General features: G+C 45.8%; 1 protein-coding gene across 4 annotated transcripts in view; it reads right to left on the reverse strand.

Moving 5' to 3' along the window:
• RCL1 (RNA terminal phosphate cyclase like 1) overlaps positions 1-15,935 on the reverse strand; it is a 56,600-nt gene that overhangs the window by 22,272 nt on the left and 18,393 nt on the right. For all 4 annotated transcript variants that reach the window (XM_045469297.1, XM_045469300.1, XM_045469301.1 and 1 more), the window contains exons 3-5: positions 15,575-15,750; positions 11,520-11,594; positions 10,500-10,624 (exon numbers count right to left, since the gene is read on the reverse strand). In XM_045469297.1, coding sequence (XP_045325253.1) covers positions 10,500-10,624; positions 11,520-11,594; positions 15,575-15,750 — 376 coding nt within the window. The remainder of the gene's footprint in view (positions 1-10,499; positions 10,625-11,519; positions 11,595-15,574; positions 15,751-15,935) is intronic.

Raw genomic sequence — 15,935 nt, forward strand, 5'->3', positions numbered from 1 at the left:
CAGTTCTAGGCCCTACTATCCCTCACTGGCGTTCCAGGTCAGAGAAGGCACACACGAGTGTGGGTGTGGAAAGAGAGAGACGCAGACTGATGCTCTACGTACCTTCCCTACAACCAGAGAAAGGAAACCAGTTTGTCCTACAAATTCTAACTCACTGCCATCTTGGGCCTCTACCCCAGCTTCTTCATTTGACTCTTAGGTACCAAATCATGAGCTTCTGGGACAGCGCCACAAACTGGAAACAGAGCGTCCCCCTTCTCCCCACCACCCCCCTCAGGCAGGGGGAGAGGAGGGTGGGTGGCATTAAATAAAAGGTAACTGCACAGTCACAGCTGCTGGCAGGAACCCACACCAGCTCCTGCCCAGGACCTGGCCAGTCAGGGAGGGAAAAGACGCGCTCTCAGTTAAAGCCACAAGAGCAGGGCCGGCTCTTCTAACCCCGGCCCTCCCATGGGGAATACAACCTCCAAGCTCAGACCCACAGTCAACCGGACTTGCAACTACAAAAACCACAAAACCAGCTAGAGCGTTTTGCCGAAGGCGGCTCTTTTTTTCCCAGGCTCCAAAACTGGCCAGGAAGGCGATCTCAGTTCAAACCCACATTCCTTTGGGGTGTCCCTGAGAGGGGCAGCTCACATCTGGTTTGCAGACAGGAATCTGAGCAAGGGCACTGTGGCTCCTTCCCCGAGGAGCTGGGAGGAGGGTTCAGGGGTCCCAGCCCCGGCCCCACACGAGGAGTTCCTCGGGGTCTTCCTGGCGCCGGTTCTATACAGGGAGGCTCAAAGAACACGGGAGGGAGAAGCAGGGAGGAGCAAAGGGACAGCCGGCCGCCTGGGGCTCTTCCGGCTTTCTCCGTCTCCTCTGCACAACCCCCGAGCCTTCCCCACCTCCCAGTGTCCTCATCAAAGGTTCACTCACAGGGCGTGAGCACACCCGGGACACCATTCGGAGAGACCCCAGCATGACAGCCTCCGTGGAACCCATGTCGTTACCACAAGACTGTGTCAAAACAAACAGCACACTCTGCAAATCACATTTCCAGACTACAGAGAATGGGCCCCGAGCAGGGCTCACTGCCACGAGACAGCATGAAGGACACAGATCTCAAATGAGAAAAATCAAACTGAAACGGTCCGGAATGTGGGCAGGAGTTCACGCACAAGGCCACCGACTGCCGCACTTTCCAGCAACAGAGGCAAACGGCCACCAGCAGGGTTTCGTTCTGGGTTATTTACATGGCAAAACACAGGAGCCTGTTGACAAGAATAAGGTTGAGCTAAAAGTGCATGCGTATTTGGTTAAAGAGAAAACTAAAAAAACCTTCCTACTTGCACGGCATCTCCATTTCTCCACAGAGAACATCACCTTAGAAACGCCATACAACTGTGCACCAACCTGGGGGCTCCGGGGACAGAGGTGCTGGGCGTGGCCCTGAGATGGGCCCCAGGGGAGCCACGCAGAGAGAACAGGTCACAGCGCGGGAGGCTCGGTGACACGCTCCTCTGGTCCTGAGGGCTCCTGCAAAGAACTCCGGGCGGCACCCTCTGTCTCAACAACAGCTTCCCCAGCTAATCCGAGTCCTCACGGCTCACTGTTCAAGCTAATCAAGGCCTCTGAAGAGTCAGTCCACACCACGTTTCTTTTCCTCCCAGGAGGACTATGCCCAAACCTCCTGAGAAACATAAAACTTGACTTTAGGCACCTATCCCACCCCTGGGAAGAAGACATCCTGATCTCTCCCTTTTGTCAAACTCCCACCAGGAAAGTCATTGTGCAAGCCATCCAGCCCTCTGGCCTCCAATGCCTGCCCTGACCCAGATCTTGTCGGCCTCTGGAATCGTACTACTTTTAATATCTGAGACCCCAAAAGACAACTCCCCACACACAAGTTCTTGTTCTTCTACCCGGCACACACACCTACTTCCACTCAACCCTTAGGGCTATTTACATTCAACCTTTAAATCCATTAAGGGTTCCAACCCCTTGACCGCCTGCCTTCTCCAGGCTGGCCAGCCCCTGCCACAGGACTCGGCCAGGAGCACCCGTCTGTCACTGCAACAATACCCACCCCCCCAGTCCCTCTAACCTATCCCCTGCCCCAGTCATTCAGCCCGTCATCCACACTCAGCCCTAGCTGAGAGTGGCCGTCTGGCCTTCTCTTCTCTGCCCTCCAGGCTGCCAATTGCCGCCAGACACGGCCACACAGTCACAAAGCCGACACCATAATGGTCACCATCTTGGGCTGAGCCCTCACTGCTGTCACACAGACTTGCTCTTCTCCTCAGTCACTGCACCCCACTGCCACAGCACATCCTGACACTTGTCACACTGCCTCATCATACCTCTGCTAATGCCCTTGTCCTCAATCCCATCCTAACTCTTGAAAACGGAACTGTTCCCAACCCCCTTCCTACCACCTTCAGGCGGCTCGATTTAGAGCTGTCCTCACCGCATACCTGCCATCTTCAACCCACACCCTCTCCAATAATAATAAAAATAACAGTAGCTGCAACTTACCACATGCTTACTCACACACCAGCCCAGTGCTTCGTACTATGCATCTATCACCTCACTCAACCTTCCCTGCAGCCCCACACGGTGTTTCTAAAGTGCCCAGTGACATGCGGGTCAACCAAGGCTTTGGGCCGAAATCCTGTCATACCTGAGTGGCAAAGCCAGAGTCGGAACTCACGTCTGATCCCAGCACCTTATCACTGCTACCCTGCTGCATGAGCTTCCCTCTCATCCAGAGATCTACCCGATCAGCAGCAGTACTCAGATCAGCACCAACCTTTTCTTCGGAAAGGGAGGGAATCTTCTCAACTCTCTCCATCTCCATATGGCAAGTAACTGCCTTATCTTTCCTCCTGCTTCTCTTTCTGGTCAAGACTCTTGACAGAGCAACCTCCATGTTGCACCACAGCCCTACGGGTCACACCCCTCAGCCGGGAACTGGTCTTGGGGCTGGCTCCTCCTCTCTGGAAGGAGCTCCTCCTTGGCCGTGAGCTGCCCAGAGCATTCTCCAGCCTCAGGCTGACTCCTCTGGGCTCCTCGGGCAGGGGAGGGGGGCGTCCAACCAGGACTTCTAAGAAGCCACATTTTCTTTATTCTCCTCTCAACCCCTTGACTCTCCCTGGTCCCCCTTCCCGGGAGCACTTGGCCTTCTTTTTTTTTTTTTTTTTGGTTTATTTTGAGAGAGAGTGCGTGCTCTCGAACATGAGTGGGGGAGGGGAGAAGGAAGGAGGGGAGGGAGGGAGGGAGGGAGGGAGAGAGGAAGAGAAAGAGAGAAAGAGAGAGAGAGAGAGAGAGAGAGAAAGAGAAAGAATCCCCAGCAGGCCCCACGCTGTCAACACAGAGCCCAACATGAGGCTCAGTCTTATGAGCCATGAGATCACGATCTAAACTGAAATCAAGAGTTGGATGCTTAACCAACTAAGCTCCCGAGGTGCCCTGGGAGCACTTTGCTTTTGCTTTCGAGTCTTAGTGGCTTCTCAGGGATCCACCCGCCACCCGCCTCTCCTGCACACTACACAGTAGCCAACTCCAAATCACCCACTTTGGGCTCTCACCTGGCCCCCAGGTTACAGATGTGCATTTCTAATTTCCTTTCTAGGCCTATCTCCCTGTAACCACACGAAGGGCCCTCAAACCCAGCAGGAATAAAACTGAACTTATCCTCATTGCCCCCCCCCCGCCAAACACACAGCTACTGTCAGAACGTGTATCTCTATCCAGGTGCCAGGAGACACATCAGAACCGCCCTCAAGGACCCCCCTGTCCCCCTATCACAGAGCCAGGTGGTGATGGCATCCCCCGTATGCTGCCCCCAGGATCTCTGTAAACCAGCAACCCTCACCCAGGCTCTTCAGGGCACAATGACTCTCTAGTATCTTTGCCTGTAAGTGGTCACCACTAGGTGATATGATTTTTTTTTTTTTTTTTTTTTTTTTTTACTTGAACCTTCTAAAAAGCAGCCAAAAGTCTTTTAGCATCACCAAAGTTATGGTCTTAACATGGAAATTCTCTCTCTAGATAACTGCTGACTTTGGAATAAAAGCCAACTCCCTCAACGTGGTCTTTGATCTTCACTGGCTCCCGCCCCATCATCCACTTCTTCTATCTCCATCTTCTACTACCAAACACCACTGCGCAACCTGCACTGAGGCCACACTGCACGGCTTGCCACTCCCAGAACCACTGTGCACTATGACATGTGCACAAGCATTCCTTCCTTGCCCTGCTTCACAGGCCTCCAGTCTTCAAAGCTCAGTCCCAATGCCTTCTTCCCTCCCTATAGGAAAAGGCAGAGGTTAAAAGTCTGGGCTGCGATCAGACAGAGCTCAAATCCCAGCTCTGCCGTCATGAGCAGTGTTATGTGGATACAAATTCCATAAGGTGCTGCCTCAGTTTCCCCATCTGCAAAACAGAATGCAAGTAGACTCAGAAGTCACTTTGAGGCTTAAAAATAAAGTGTCTAAAATGGAAACGGATTAACCTTCACAATCGGAAGAAACAAAAGTTGCTGCATGGGTAAAACAACAAGACCCAACTATATGCTGTCTACAAAAGGCCCGCTTTAACATATAAGCACACATATAAGCTGAAAGTGAAGATATTCCGTGCAAATGGGAACCAAAAGAGAGTAGGAGTGACTAAACTTCCATCAAACAAAAGAGACTAAGTCCAACAAGACTTTAAGGTCACAAGAGACAGGGCTCCACGCTAAGCCTGGAGTGGAGCCTGCTTAAGATATTCTCTCTCTCCCTCTCTCTCTGCCCCACTCACTCACACTCTCTCTCTCAAAAAAAAAAAAAAAAAAAGAAGAAGAAAACATTCTCTCCCTTCCTCCGCTCCCCTCCTCCACTCATGCTCTAAATAAATAAAAATAAATAATTAAATGTTTTAAAGTCACAAGAGATAAAGAAGTTGATCATACAATGTAAGGTCAATTCAACAGAAAGATGTAACAATTATATATGCACTCACTCAGATCACCTAAATATATAAAGTAAACATCAACAGATCTGAAAAAAGAGCAATACAACAGCAACTGAAGACTTCGTACCCACTTTCAACAATGGATAGAACATCCAGAAAGAAAATCAGTAAGGCAACAGAAGACTTGAACAACATAACCAAATGGAACTCACAGACATCCAGAGCACATTTCACCCAACAGTAGAGGGGCACGCATTCTTACTTGCACAGAGAACATTCTCCAGGATCACAAGGTTGGTCACAAGACACGTCTTAACAAGTTTCAGAAGGCTGAAATCACCTCAGCTACCTTTTCCAACCACAATGGAATAAAAGTAGGTATCAATAACTGCAAGAAAATGGGGAAATCTACAAACCGATGAAAATGAACACATCCTTGAACATACAAGGGGTCAAAGAAATCAAAAGGGAAACTAGAAAATCTATAGACAAACAAAAATGAAAACACAACATACCAAAACTTTTGCGACTGAGCAAAGGAGTACCAAGAAGGAATTTTATAGTGATGAGGACCTACATTCTTTCTACAAAAGAAGAAGGGTCTCTAATAAACAGCCGAACTTTACACTTCAAGGAACTAGGAAAAGAAGAACTAAAATCCAAAGTTAGCAGAAGGAAATAAATAATAGGGTAGATACAAGTGAAACAGAAAAGCAAAAACCAACGGGAAAAAAATCAACAGAAGAATCAGTTTTTTGAAAAGATAAACAAATGGCAAACCCTTAGATTAAGAAAAAAAGAGCAAAGACTCAAGTAAATAAAATCAGAAATGAAAACAGACATTCTAAGTGATGCCACAATTTGTTTTGGTTTTTTTTTATTTTTTTTTTAATGTTTTATTTATTTTTGAGACAGAGACAGAGCATGAACGGGGGAGGGGCAGAGAGAGACGGAGACACAGAATCGGAAGCAGGCACCAGGCTCTGAGCCATCAGCCCAGAGCCTGACGCGGGGCTCGAACTCACGGACCACGAGATCGTGACCTGAGCTGAACTCGGACGTTTAACCGACTGAGCCACCCAGGCGCCCCGAGTGATGCCACAATTTGTAAAAAAAAATAAATAAATAAGGTACTATTATGAACAGTTACATGCCAAATTGGACAACCTAGAAGAAATGGATAAATTCTACCAAGTCTGCATCAAGAATAGAGCTTGAACAGACCAATAACAAGTAAGGAGACTGAATCAGTAATCAAAAACCTCGAAACAAAGACCAGATGGCTTCACGATTAATTCACTGGTGAATTCTACCAAACATTTAAATGACAAATATCAATCCTTAGACTTCCAAAAACATCAAAGAGAGAACACTTCCAAATTCATTTTATGAAACCAGTGTCACCCTGATACCAAAGCCAAACCATAAAGACACTACAAAAAAGAAAACTACAGGCCAATATCCCTAATGAACACAGCTGCAAAAATTATCAACAAATATTAGTAAACTAAATTCAACAATACATTAAAAGGTTCATATAACATGACCGAGTGGGATTTATCCCTGATATGCAAAGATGGCTCTATGTATGCAAATCAACTAACGTGATAAACCACATTAACAGAATAAAGAATAAAAATCACATGATTGTCTCAATAGACACAGAAAAAGCATCTGATACAATTCAATACTCTTCCACAATTAAAAACTCTCAACAAATTAAGTATAGAAGAAACTTATCTCAACACAATAAGGACATACATGAAAAGACCACAGCTAACATCATCCTCAGGAATGATGGAAAACAAAGCTTTTCCTCTACAATTTGGAATCAAGCATGGATAGCCACTCTTTCCATTCCTATTCAGCATGGTACTGTAAATCCTAGCCAGAGAAATTAAGCATGAAAAAGAAATGAAAGGAACCCAAACTGGAAAGGAAGAAGTAAAATTATCTTACTGCAGATGACCTGATCTTACACGTAGAAACCCTAAAGATATCACCCCCCAAACAAAAAAACTACTGGAATAAATATTTTTAAAAGTTGCAGAATACAAACTCAACATACAAAAATCAGTTGCATTTCTGTGCACTAACAATAAGGTATCTGAATAAGAAATCAAGGAAATAATCCTATTTACAAAAGCATCCAAAAAACCTAAAAACGTAAGAATAAACTTCACCAAGGAAGTGAAAGAACTGTATACTGAAAAGTATAAAACAATCATGAAAAACATCTTTAAAAGACACAAATAAATGGAAGGACAGTCTACATTCATGGACTGAGAGAATTAATATTCTTAAAATGTCCAGACTACCCAAAGTAAACTACAGATTCAATGCAATCCCTATCAAACGACCAATGATATATTATTTTAATGTTTATTTATTTTATTTTTGAGAGAGAGAGAGCGTGCAGCATGCGAGCAAGCACAAGCAGGAAGAGGCAGTGACAGATGGAGACACAGAATCTGAAGCAAGCAGGCTCCAGGTTCTGAGCTGTCAGCACAGAGCCCGACGCGGGGCTCACACCCACGAACTGTGAGATCATGACCTGAGCCAAAGTTAGATGCTTAACCAACTGAGCCACCCAGGCGCCCCAAAATCCCAATGATTTTTTTTTTTTTTCCAAAATAACAGATACAGAAAAAAACAATCCTAAAATTTATATGGAACTACAAAGGACTCAAAAAAGCCAGAGCAACTTTGAACAAGAACAATGCTGGAGGCATCAGAGTTCCTGATTTCAAAATATATCACAAAGCTACAGTAATCAAAAAGGCATGGTATTGCCACAAAAACCAATGGAACACAACAGAGAGCCCAGAAATAAACCCCTACAAGTCTGTTCAACAGACGCACCACATACAAAAATCAACTCAAAATAGATTAAAGATAAACATAAGACCCTAAAACCATAAAAATTCTAGAAGAAAACATAGGGGAAAAGTTTCTTAGCATTGACAATGATTTATTGGATGCAGCACCAAAACAAGGGCAAAAGAAACAACAAAGTGAAAAGGCAATCCACAGAATGAGAGAAAATGTCTGCAATTCATATCTCTGATTAATATCCAAAATATGTAAAAACTCATACAACTCAACAGCAACAAACTAAAAATAATCCAATTAGAAGATGGGCAAAGGACCCGAATAGACACTTCTCCAAAGAAGAACCAGATATGTTCATACATTCATGTGAAAAAGGGCTCAATATCACTCATCATGAGAAATGCAAATCAAAACCACAATGAGTTAGGGGCACCTGGGTGGTTCAGTTGGTTGAGCATCCAACTTCAGCTCAGGTCATGATCTCCCAGGTTGTGGGTTTGAGCCCCGTGTCGGGCTCTGTGCTGGCAGCTCAGAACCTGGAGCCTGTTTCAGATTCTGTGTCTCCCTCTCTCTCTGCCCCTCCCCGACTCCCCCTCCTCCCTCTCTCTCTCAAAAATAAACATTAAAATCTTAAAAAAAACAAAACGGGTTATCACCTCATGCTTGTTGGAACAGTTATTATAAAAAAAAACAAAAAACAAAAGATAACAAGTATGGCTGAAAGTGTGGAGAAAAGGGAATCCTTACACACTGTTGGTGAGAATGTAAAATTGATCCCACAATCCCACATAGGGTACATATCCACAGAAACTGAATACACTCCCACATTCATTTCAGTGTTATTCACTATAACCAAGACATGAAAGCAACCTAAATGTCCAATGCAAGATAAATAAAGAAAATGTAGTATTTATATACATACAGTAGAGTATTATTAAGCCTTAAAAAAAAAAAAAAGGAAATGCTATCATTTGTGACATGATTTAATAAGGAAGACAGCGTGCTAAGTGAAATAACACTGAGTGAAAGATACAGGACAGAGAAAAACAAATACTGCATAATTCCATTTATAGAAGGAATCTAAAATAGTCACACTCACAGAAGCAGAGAAAATGGTGGTTGCCAGAGTCTGGAAGGAAAGGGAAAGGTGGAAATGCTGGTAAAAGGGTACAAAGTTTCAGTTATGCAAGATGATTAAGTCCTACAAATCCACTATATGCCATAATGTCTGCACTATATACTTAAAAATCTGCTGGGGGTCTTTGGTGGCTCAGTCAGTTGAACACCCAACTTCCGCCCAGGTCATGATCTCACAGTTTGTGGGTTCGAGCCCTGTGTCGGGCTCTCTGCTGACAGCTCAGAGCCTGGAGCCTGCTTCGCCTGCTGTGTCTTCCTCTCTCTCTACCCCTCCCCTGCTCATACTCTCTCAACAATAAATAAATGTTAAAAAAAAAAAATTTTTTTTTAATTTGCTAAGATAATTATACTGGAATTTAAAAAATAATTTTTAAAAAAAATTTGCTAAAAGAGTAGACCTATATCAAATGTTACCACAAAAAATTAAAAGTATAAAAATCTAAAAAAAGTGCAAAAATAAAAAAAAATCAAGAGGGCAGAAAGAAACTCTTGGAAGTAACGAATAGGTTTAAGGCACTATGCTACTGGTTTCGCAGGTATATACTAATCTCCAAACTCATCAAGCTGTACACATTAAATCCGTATAGCTTTTTGTACGTAAATCATACATCAATAAAATGGTTTTTAATTAATTAATTATTTTTGAGAGAGACAGTATGAATGAGGGAGGGGCAGTGGGGGGGGGGGGGGCGCAGAAGATCTGAAGTAGGCTCTGCGCGGACAGCAGTGAGCCAGATGCAGGTCTCAAACTTGTGAACCATGAGATCATGACCTGAGCCAAAGTCAGACGCTCAACCGACTGAGCCACCCAGGTGCCCCAATAAAGTGGTTGTTTAAAAACAAAAGAAAAGCAAGTATACCCTTATATTATCACAGAGCATGCAAAGTAATCACTTAATAAACAGGTATTACTGGGGCACCTGGGGCGCTCAGTCGGTTGAGCGTCCAACTTCAGCTCAGGTCATGATCTTGCGGTCCGTGGGTTCAAGCCCCACATCAGGCTCTGTGCTGACAGCTCAGAGCCTGGTGCCTGTTTCAGATTCTGTGTCTTCCTCTCTCTCTGACCCTCCCCCGTTCATGCTCTGTCTCTCTCTGTCTCAAAAATAAATAAATATTAAAAAATAAATACATAAATACATAAATAAACAAACAAACAGGTATTATTCCTGCCCTCCTACATCCTCCAGACAAAATGTGCCATCCTGTATCTTAGCTCCCCCAACCTGCTGTGTATCTGTCTACACCACTTTACACATTAGATCAGAATTACGTGTTTGTGTAGGTTTCCCCTCATCAGGGGTGTGTTGGTGGTCCCTAAACCAAAGCCCCCAGGAGAGCAGGACATACCCTGGAGTTGTTTGCTTGAGCGTGAACTAAAAAAGAACGAAGGAACCAGTCTAGTCATGGTGAGACGGATAATAAAACATCGTATCTCAGCCAACAATTACCATTTTGCACTGCTAAGACTTCCCCAAGACTGCTGTCTAAAAGTAAATAACTCTGCGAAGAGGTAAGCTGTTGGAAGTCATAAGTCATTCTTCCCTTCGAGAGGCAAGTCAAAGAACAGGAAGTTAAATCAAACAAAAGGATACGCAATTCCTCTAATACGTTTGATCTTCCCTGGATCCGTGAGCTGAACGGGCTTCAGGACCTTCCTCACAGGACAGGAGAAGAACACTTCTCCTCCTCCTCCGGGAGGCATTCCCCGTCGCACAACCTGCCCGGGTGGAAAGACAGAAGAGGTGACGATGCTGCGGAGCACGTGACCCTGACACCCAACCTGGCTGCTATATGCCAAGGGGCTCTTCCTCGGGAGGCAGCGAGCTCTTTCGTACCCACCTCGTCAACCCCTTCAATGCCGACAGCACCTTAAGTTAGCGCCAAGAGGGCACGTGCTGAGCGGTGACTCCGGGCCAGCACGTCCCCGTCACAGTGAAGCCACTTCATCACGAGGGCCTGTCCCCTCATCCTAACTGTGAGCAACTAACCCAGCTCAGCGGCTCATCCCATTTCTCACCCGTCAGGAGCCCGCTTCTCCTCCTGTGCAATGAACTGATCTATCAAAACTCATTTTATTCAGTACAAATGAAGTCATTTCCCCCGTTTTAAAACATTAACTTAAGAAATAGATGCTAAACAGCTTAAGATATCCAGTGTTACTGATGTAACCCTGCTTAAACAGATGCTTAAATTACTTCTACTAGGTTTTGAAAACACTGAACATTCACAGGGGCATCCAGGTTGGGAGGCCCTGGAGACAAATTACATCTTGATGATTCGACCAGAGAGGGCGTGTGGCTAGAACCCTGGCTCCACTGCTCACTAGTGGAGATGCCACGAGGAATAAGGGAGCTGACGCATGTGCAGCACTCACACCATCACCTACTGCAGAGTAAGTGTGAGTAACTGGCCACTATGACTGTCATTACTCAAGAGTCCCTCTCCAGCTCCAAATCTGTAACGTTGGGGTCATGACTCCCGTGGGTCTTCTCAATGGAGACGTTCGATGTGACACACACAGACACACTGAGTCACACGGCTCTTCCCATGAGTTCACAAGAGAATATGTTGTACACATATATATACAGCCAACAAGGTACACGCATCCTTACCTTTAGCTCAAATGATTCACCGTCAATTCCAAACTGTTTCAACAGGGGGAGGGCTGTTGCCTTAAGAACATCAACCTGTGGAATTATTTCAGGAAAAAAAAAAAAAGTTTAATTAAACCTTGAGAAGTGGGAAGAACAAAGAGCCCACAAAGCAGGATGAGGTTCAGCAACCGGGCAGACGATGTCGTCCTGCGAGGAGGCAGCACGCGGGCTTACAACTGAGGGCATGGGCCGGCTCTGCTCCCAAATAAGACTGCAATTTTACAAGCTGCTGGCTTCTCCGAGCCCCTCTTTCTCACTTTATAACAGCATACATCTACCCTGTGAGTCATCGTGAGTATCACATGCATCACGCAAAAAGCATCAAGAAATGGCTAGGCCCATCCAGAAAACAAACTGGGACTTCTGCTCATTCCTAGAGGCCTAAGCGTTACAGAAGAAAATATCAGCCTTTTTTATTATTCTTTTTCCAACATGGTTGTTTAGTGCTGAGAGCTGGTGGCAATCCAAGCCAAAGCAAACCAAATGAAGCCTGCAACCTGAGCAGGGGCTACCTGGGAGTCCTGCGGGTGCCACATAGGCAGTCACAGGAGGGGGTAGTCCACAAAGGGGTAGGCCGGGGGAGGTAGGCTTGGACTCAGGGAAGCCCCACAGTGCAATGACAATGCCCACAGTTGATGGCAGGGCTGTGCCGAGCATGGCTGTTATGACCTCCTCCCTTAGAGCTCCTCGGGGGCCTGGGTTCCTCTGCTTACTTATTTGTGGATGCCCCAGAGGGAATAAAGATGACATTCAAATCAGGTTGGCGAACAAGTCAGTGAATGCTGTCTCAACAGCAACTCGGGAAGGAAAGCAAAATCACTCCCTTACTTGTTCCCAACTGAACAGAGCTGCTCTCCAGCCTGCAGGGGCCAGTGACCCCCAGGCAGGGGCAGGGCGGCTCGGTCCAGGCTCCACCTCCTGTTAGCTGTGTGGCTTCTAGTCAGAAAATCCCAACTGTCTGAATTTCCTGGTCTTTAAGGTCTGGGGCTCTGAGCCTGTCTCTCTCTGAGCTGCCACCAACTCTAACATGCTGAGATTCAACAGAATGATACTCCAATAAGCCTTCATAGCAGAGAACAGCCCCAACTAAATATTCTGATACCGCAAAATTAACCCGGGGCAGAAATGACCTCTAAAGCCTAGGAACCTGGTCAGAATGGATCAGGTGGGGCAGAAGCAGTTACGAGGAAAACTCATTAAAGATTAGCTAATGTCATTCAATACTGAAGCTAAACGTATGTCACAAACTTAAAATAATAAGGATACTGCTCTCTCGAGGTCAGTACAACTTCTCACTGCCGAACCCCCCACCCAGCCCTAAGTCGGCTCCTGCAAAGACTGGCTTTGGGAGTCATCCCCCGCTTCTTAGAACTTGCCTCCTATGTCCACGGTCACTGTCTCTGGCCCCTCTTCCCTGCTCACACCTCATTCACTTCCTCTCCTTCCCCTACTCTCAGCCTCTGGGACCATGGGGCAAAACCCAAATGCCCATGGAGGTCAGAAAGAGAGTTTAAATGAATGATGAGGTCAGCTAAGGCCTGTGTCCAACTGGAGAGCTCACGTCTCATCCAGAGGACCACGCCACTCAGGTCGGGCTGATGGCCACCCAGCGCCGCCACATCGACCTACTGTAACGTAAAACCTGGGGTCTCAAACATGAACCACCAATTCAGAGACACACACCAGCACACTGCAGCCCAGAGGAGGAACACCTGTAGGATTAATTCAGTCAAAAAGCCTCCAGGGTTCAACCCCCGCACTGGTCCATCTCACTCTCCTAGGGATTTACCTGTCAATAGGTAAGATTCTGGTGACCTATCTCTGAGACCCCAGACAATAACTTCTAACTGCCAGCTAGACAACCTCTGTGGATATCCTGCCAACATCCCAGAGAAGGATGAAAATTAAACACATCATCCATCATCCTACCACAATTTTCCTCTTCCCCATATCAAATGCTATCTGATCTCTACCCTTCAAGTCAACCAGGACAGAAATCATGGAATTATTTATAACTCCTTCCTCCTGTCCCATCTCCAATTAGCTGTCAAGTTAAGAAACCTCTGCCCCCACAATGTCCTTCAGATCTGTCCCTTCCTTTCTACTTCCACCTCCATGATGTTCAAACTAGTTGAGACCTTTCCAATTCATCCTCATCTTGGCCTCCGGAGTCATCTTCCTAAAATCCAAGACTGACTCTGTGGCCTCCTTCCCAGCCCTCAGCATTTTGCCTATACCTCTGATAAGGGTACCCTCGCAGCCCCCCTGGCTGCCTCCATAGCCGTCCACCTTAGGAGATCAAGATCCCGAAGGGCAAAACTCCTTGAGTTCATCCTGTGTGCACACAGTGGGCACGGACGTGAATCGGGGAAGCCACACATCACAGAGAAAGCTTGAAATGAAGCCACAGGCTGAAGAAGTTACTCTTCATCCAGGATTAGGTGTATTTCTTTTATCCTAGGCTGGAGTCAAGTATTCACCAAGGTCACTTTAGTCGTGAAGCTAGAAAAAGCAGAGCCCCACCACACCTGAAAACAGATTTTTTTTTTTTTTTAAATACTCTGCACACAAGAGTTAAGTATTATTTTTGGGGAATTCATCAACTAATCTTTGTCACTGTTACCATACAAAACTTTTTTTTAATAACGCCAGTGCAAATAGCTTTTAAGATTATTGGCAATTATAGAAAAAAAAAAAAAAAAAAGAGTACATAACTGAGGCAGCCAGTACCCAAGTTTCCTCATGTTTCAGAGCTTTTTCCCATTATGCAAGGCTCCTGCTCCCCCCGCCCCAATCCAGAAGTGACAGGCCTCCTGTCACATTTCTAACTGAAAGTCCCATTTCCTAGAATCGTCAGAAAATGCAGTAAAAAAGGAATCATTTGAAATTAGTTTAAAATTCTAAAGAGGCTGTGCACATTCCCTTACAGCTGACAATTTCAGGTCTTGCACTGTACTCAGGATCCTCGGAAGAGTCTGAACTCCCAAGAATTGAGGAGTAAGTGTCTTAGTGCCTAGCAACACATTAACCACGTTTCCACCCTAGAAGACGTCTTGGTGAACACCAGCGGTCTCCGCTTTGGGGCTCAACGCGCCACCTAACTGGTCTTTACTGGCCAGGAAAGCTACACACACTTCCCATTCCGCCTCCGGAGCCACCCTCTCCGAGGTCCCGGTCCCAAGTCGGTAGAGGTGAACTTTGGTGAGGCGTCCTTGGTAAGAACTTTACATCATGGCCTTGGGTTTTCAGATACCATCTCTGGAGAGCAGGGGATCCTTCCCTCCCCGCAAGAAAGGTCTAAGGCAGGCCTGGACAGAACTGTTCTAGTATCTCTCTCTCTCTCTCTCTCTCTCTCTCACACACACACGACAAAACCCATCCTTGAATGATTCTAAGACAGCTGTGGTGGCCACAACGAAAATTCCAGGTATATATTAAACTATCCTCCCCACACACGCAGGAAAATTAGCATGCTTAATAAGGAGGTCGCTGGTGCCCACAAACTATCAGAGTTCGCGTATACCTTCCCTGCCCCTGTCCTTTTTCTAAATCTGCAAACTCTTCTCAGAAGAAGAAAAGCCCTAAAATTTATGGTTAAAATCTGAGTTAACTCAAGATAATGCTACAGCAATGCCAAGGAGATATTATTATTTTCTGTCTGAAATTTTGGTCTGCTGCCTTGCAGCCGCAGCCACCACGTGACCTTAGGAAGACTCCACGCTCAAGCACTGGAGCCAACAGAGCCATTTTTCATGTCAACCATGATGAGACTGCACACATCTGCTCTGAAGGTTCTTAGACACAACAGCGAAAGGCACCTTGATGAATGTTAACAGTCATCACAGCATTTGATGATTGCAAATTTTGGTTCGTCTGCTTCCCGGGGTGATTAATGTCTAAATCTCAAGGTAAATAACAAAACAGAGACCCTCAACAATAAAACCTGTGCTTTGTCAGGAACTTGCTTCTCAAAAGCTGGGCTGTGACAAGAGACGAGACTATTCACTACTCACCGAAGGGTCAACCTGGTCATTGGTTACTCCCCGCAGAACAATTCTTAACGGGTGCTTCATAAACGGAGCCAGGCAAAGAAGACTCTCCAGGTAGTAGCCAATGCTGCGAAGGACACTACAGTCATGTTCCACAGACCCGCCATACAGGAGGCCAGGCTGGTAATACAAGGTTGTTCCTTATACCGGAGGAGGAAGAGCCACATTCAGCCGAAAAAACAAAAAACAAAAAAACAAAAACCATGAAGTGTCAAAAAGGCAACAAAAGCAGTGAGTCCCAAGGGGAAAGTCTGACAAGGGCATCCAAGAAGTTCAAAATGCCATTCCTAAGAGCCCACACTTAACTTTTCCAAAAGCTGACTCA

This window comes from Leopardus geoffroyi, chromosome D4 (assembly GCF_018350155.1).
Source record: "Leopardus geoffroyi isolate Oge1 chromosome D4, O.geoffroyi_Oge1_pat1.0, whole genome shotgun sequence".
In the NCBI taxonomy this organism is placed as follows: domain Eukaryota; kingdom Metazoa; phylum Chordata; class Mammalia; order Carnivora; family Felidae; genus Leopardus; species Leopardus geoffroyi.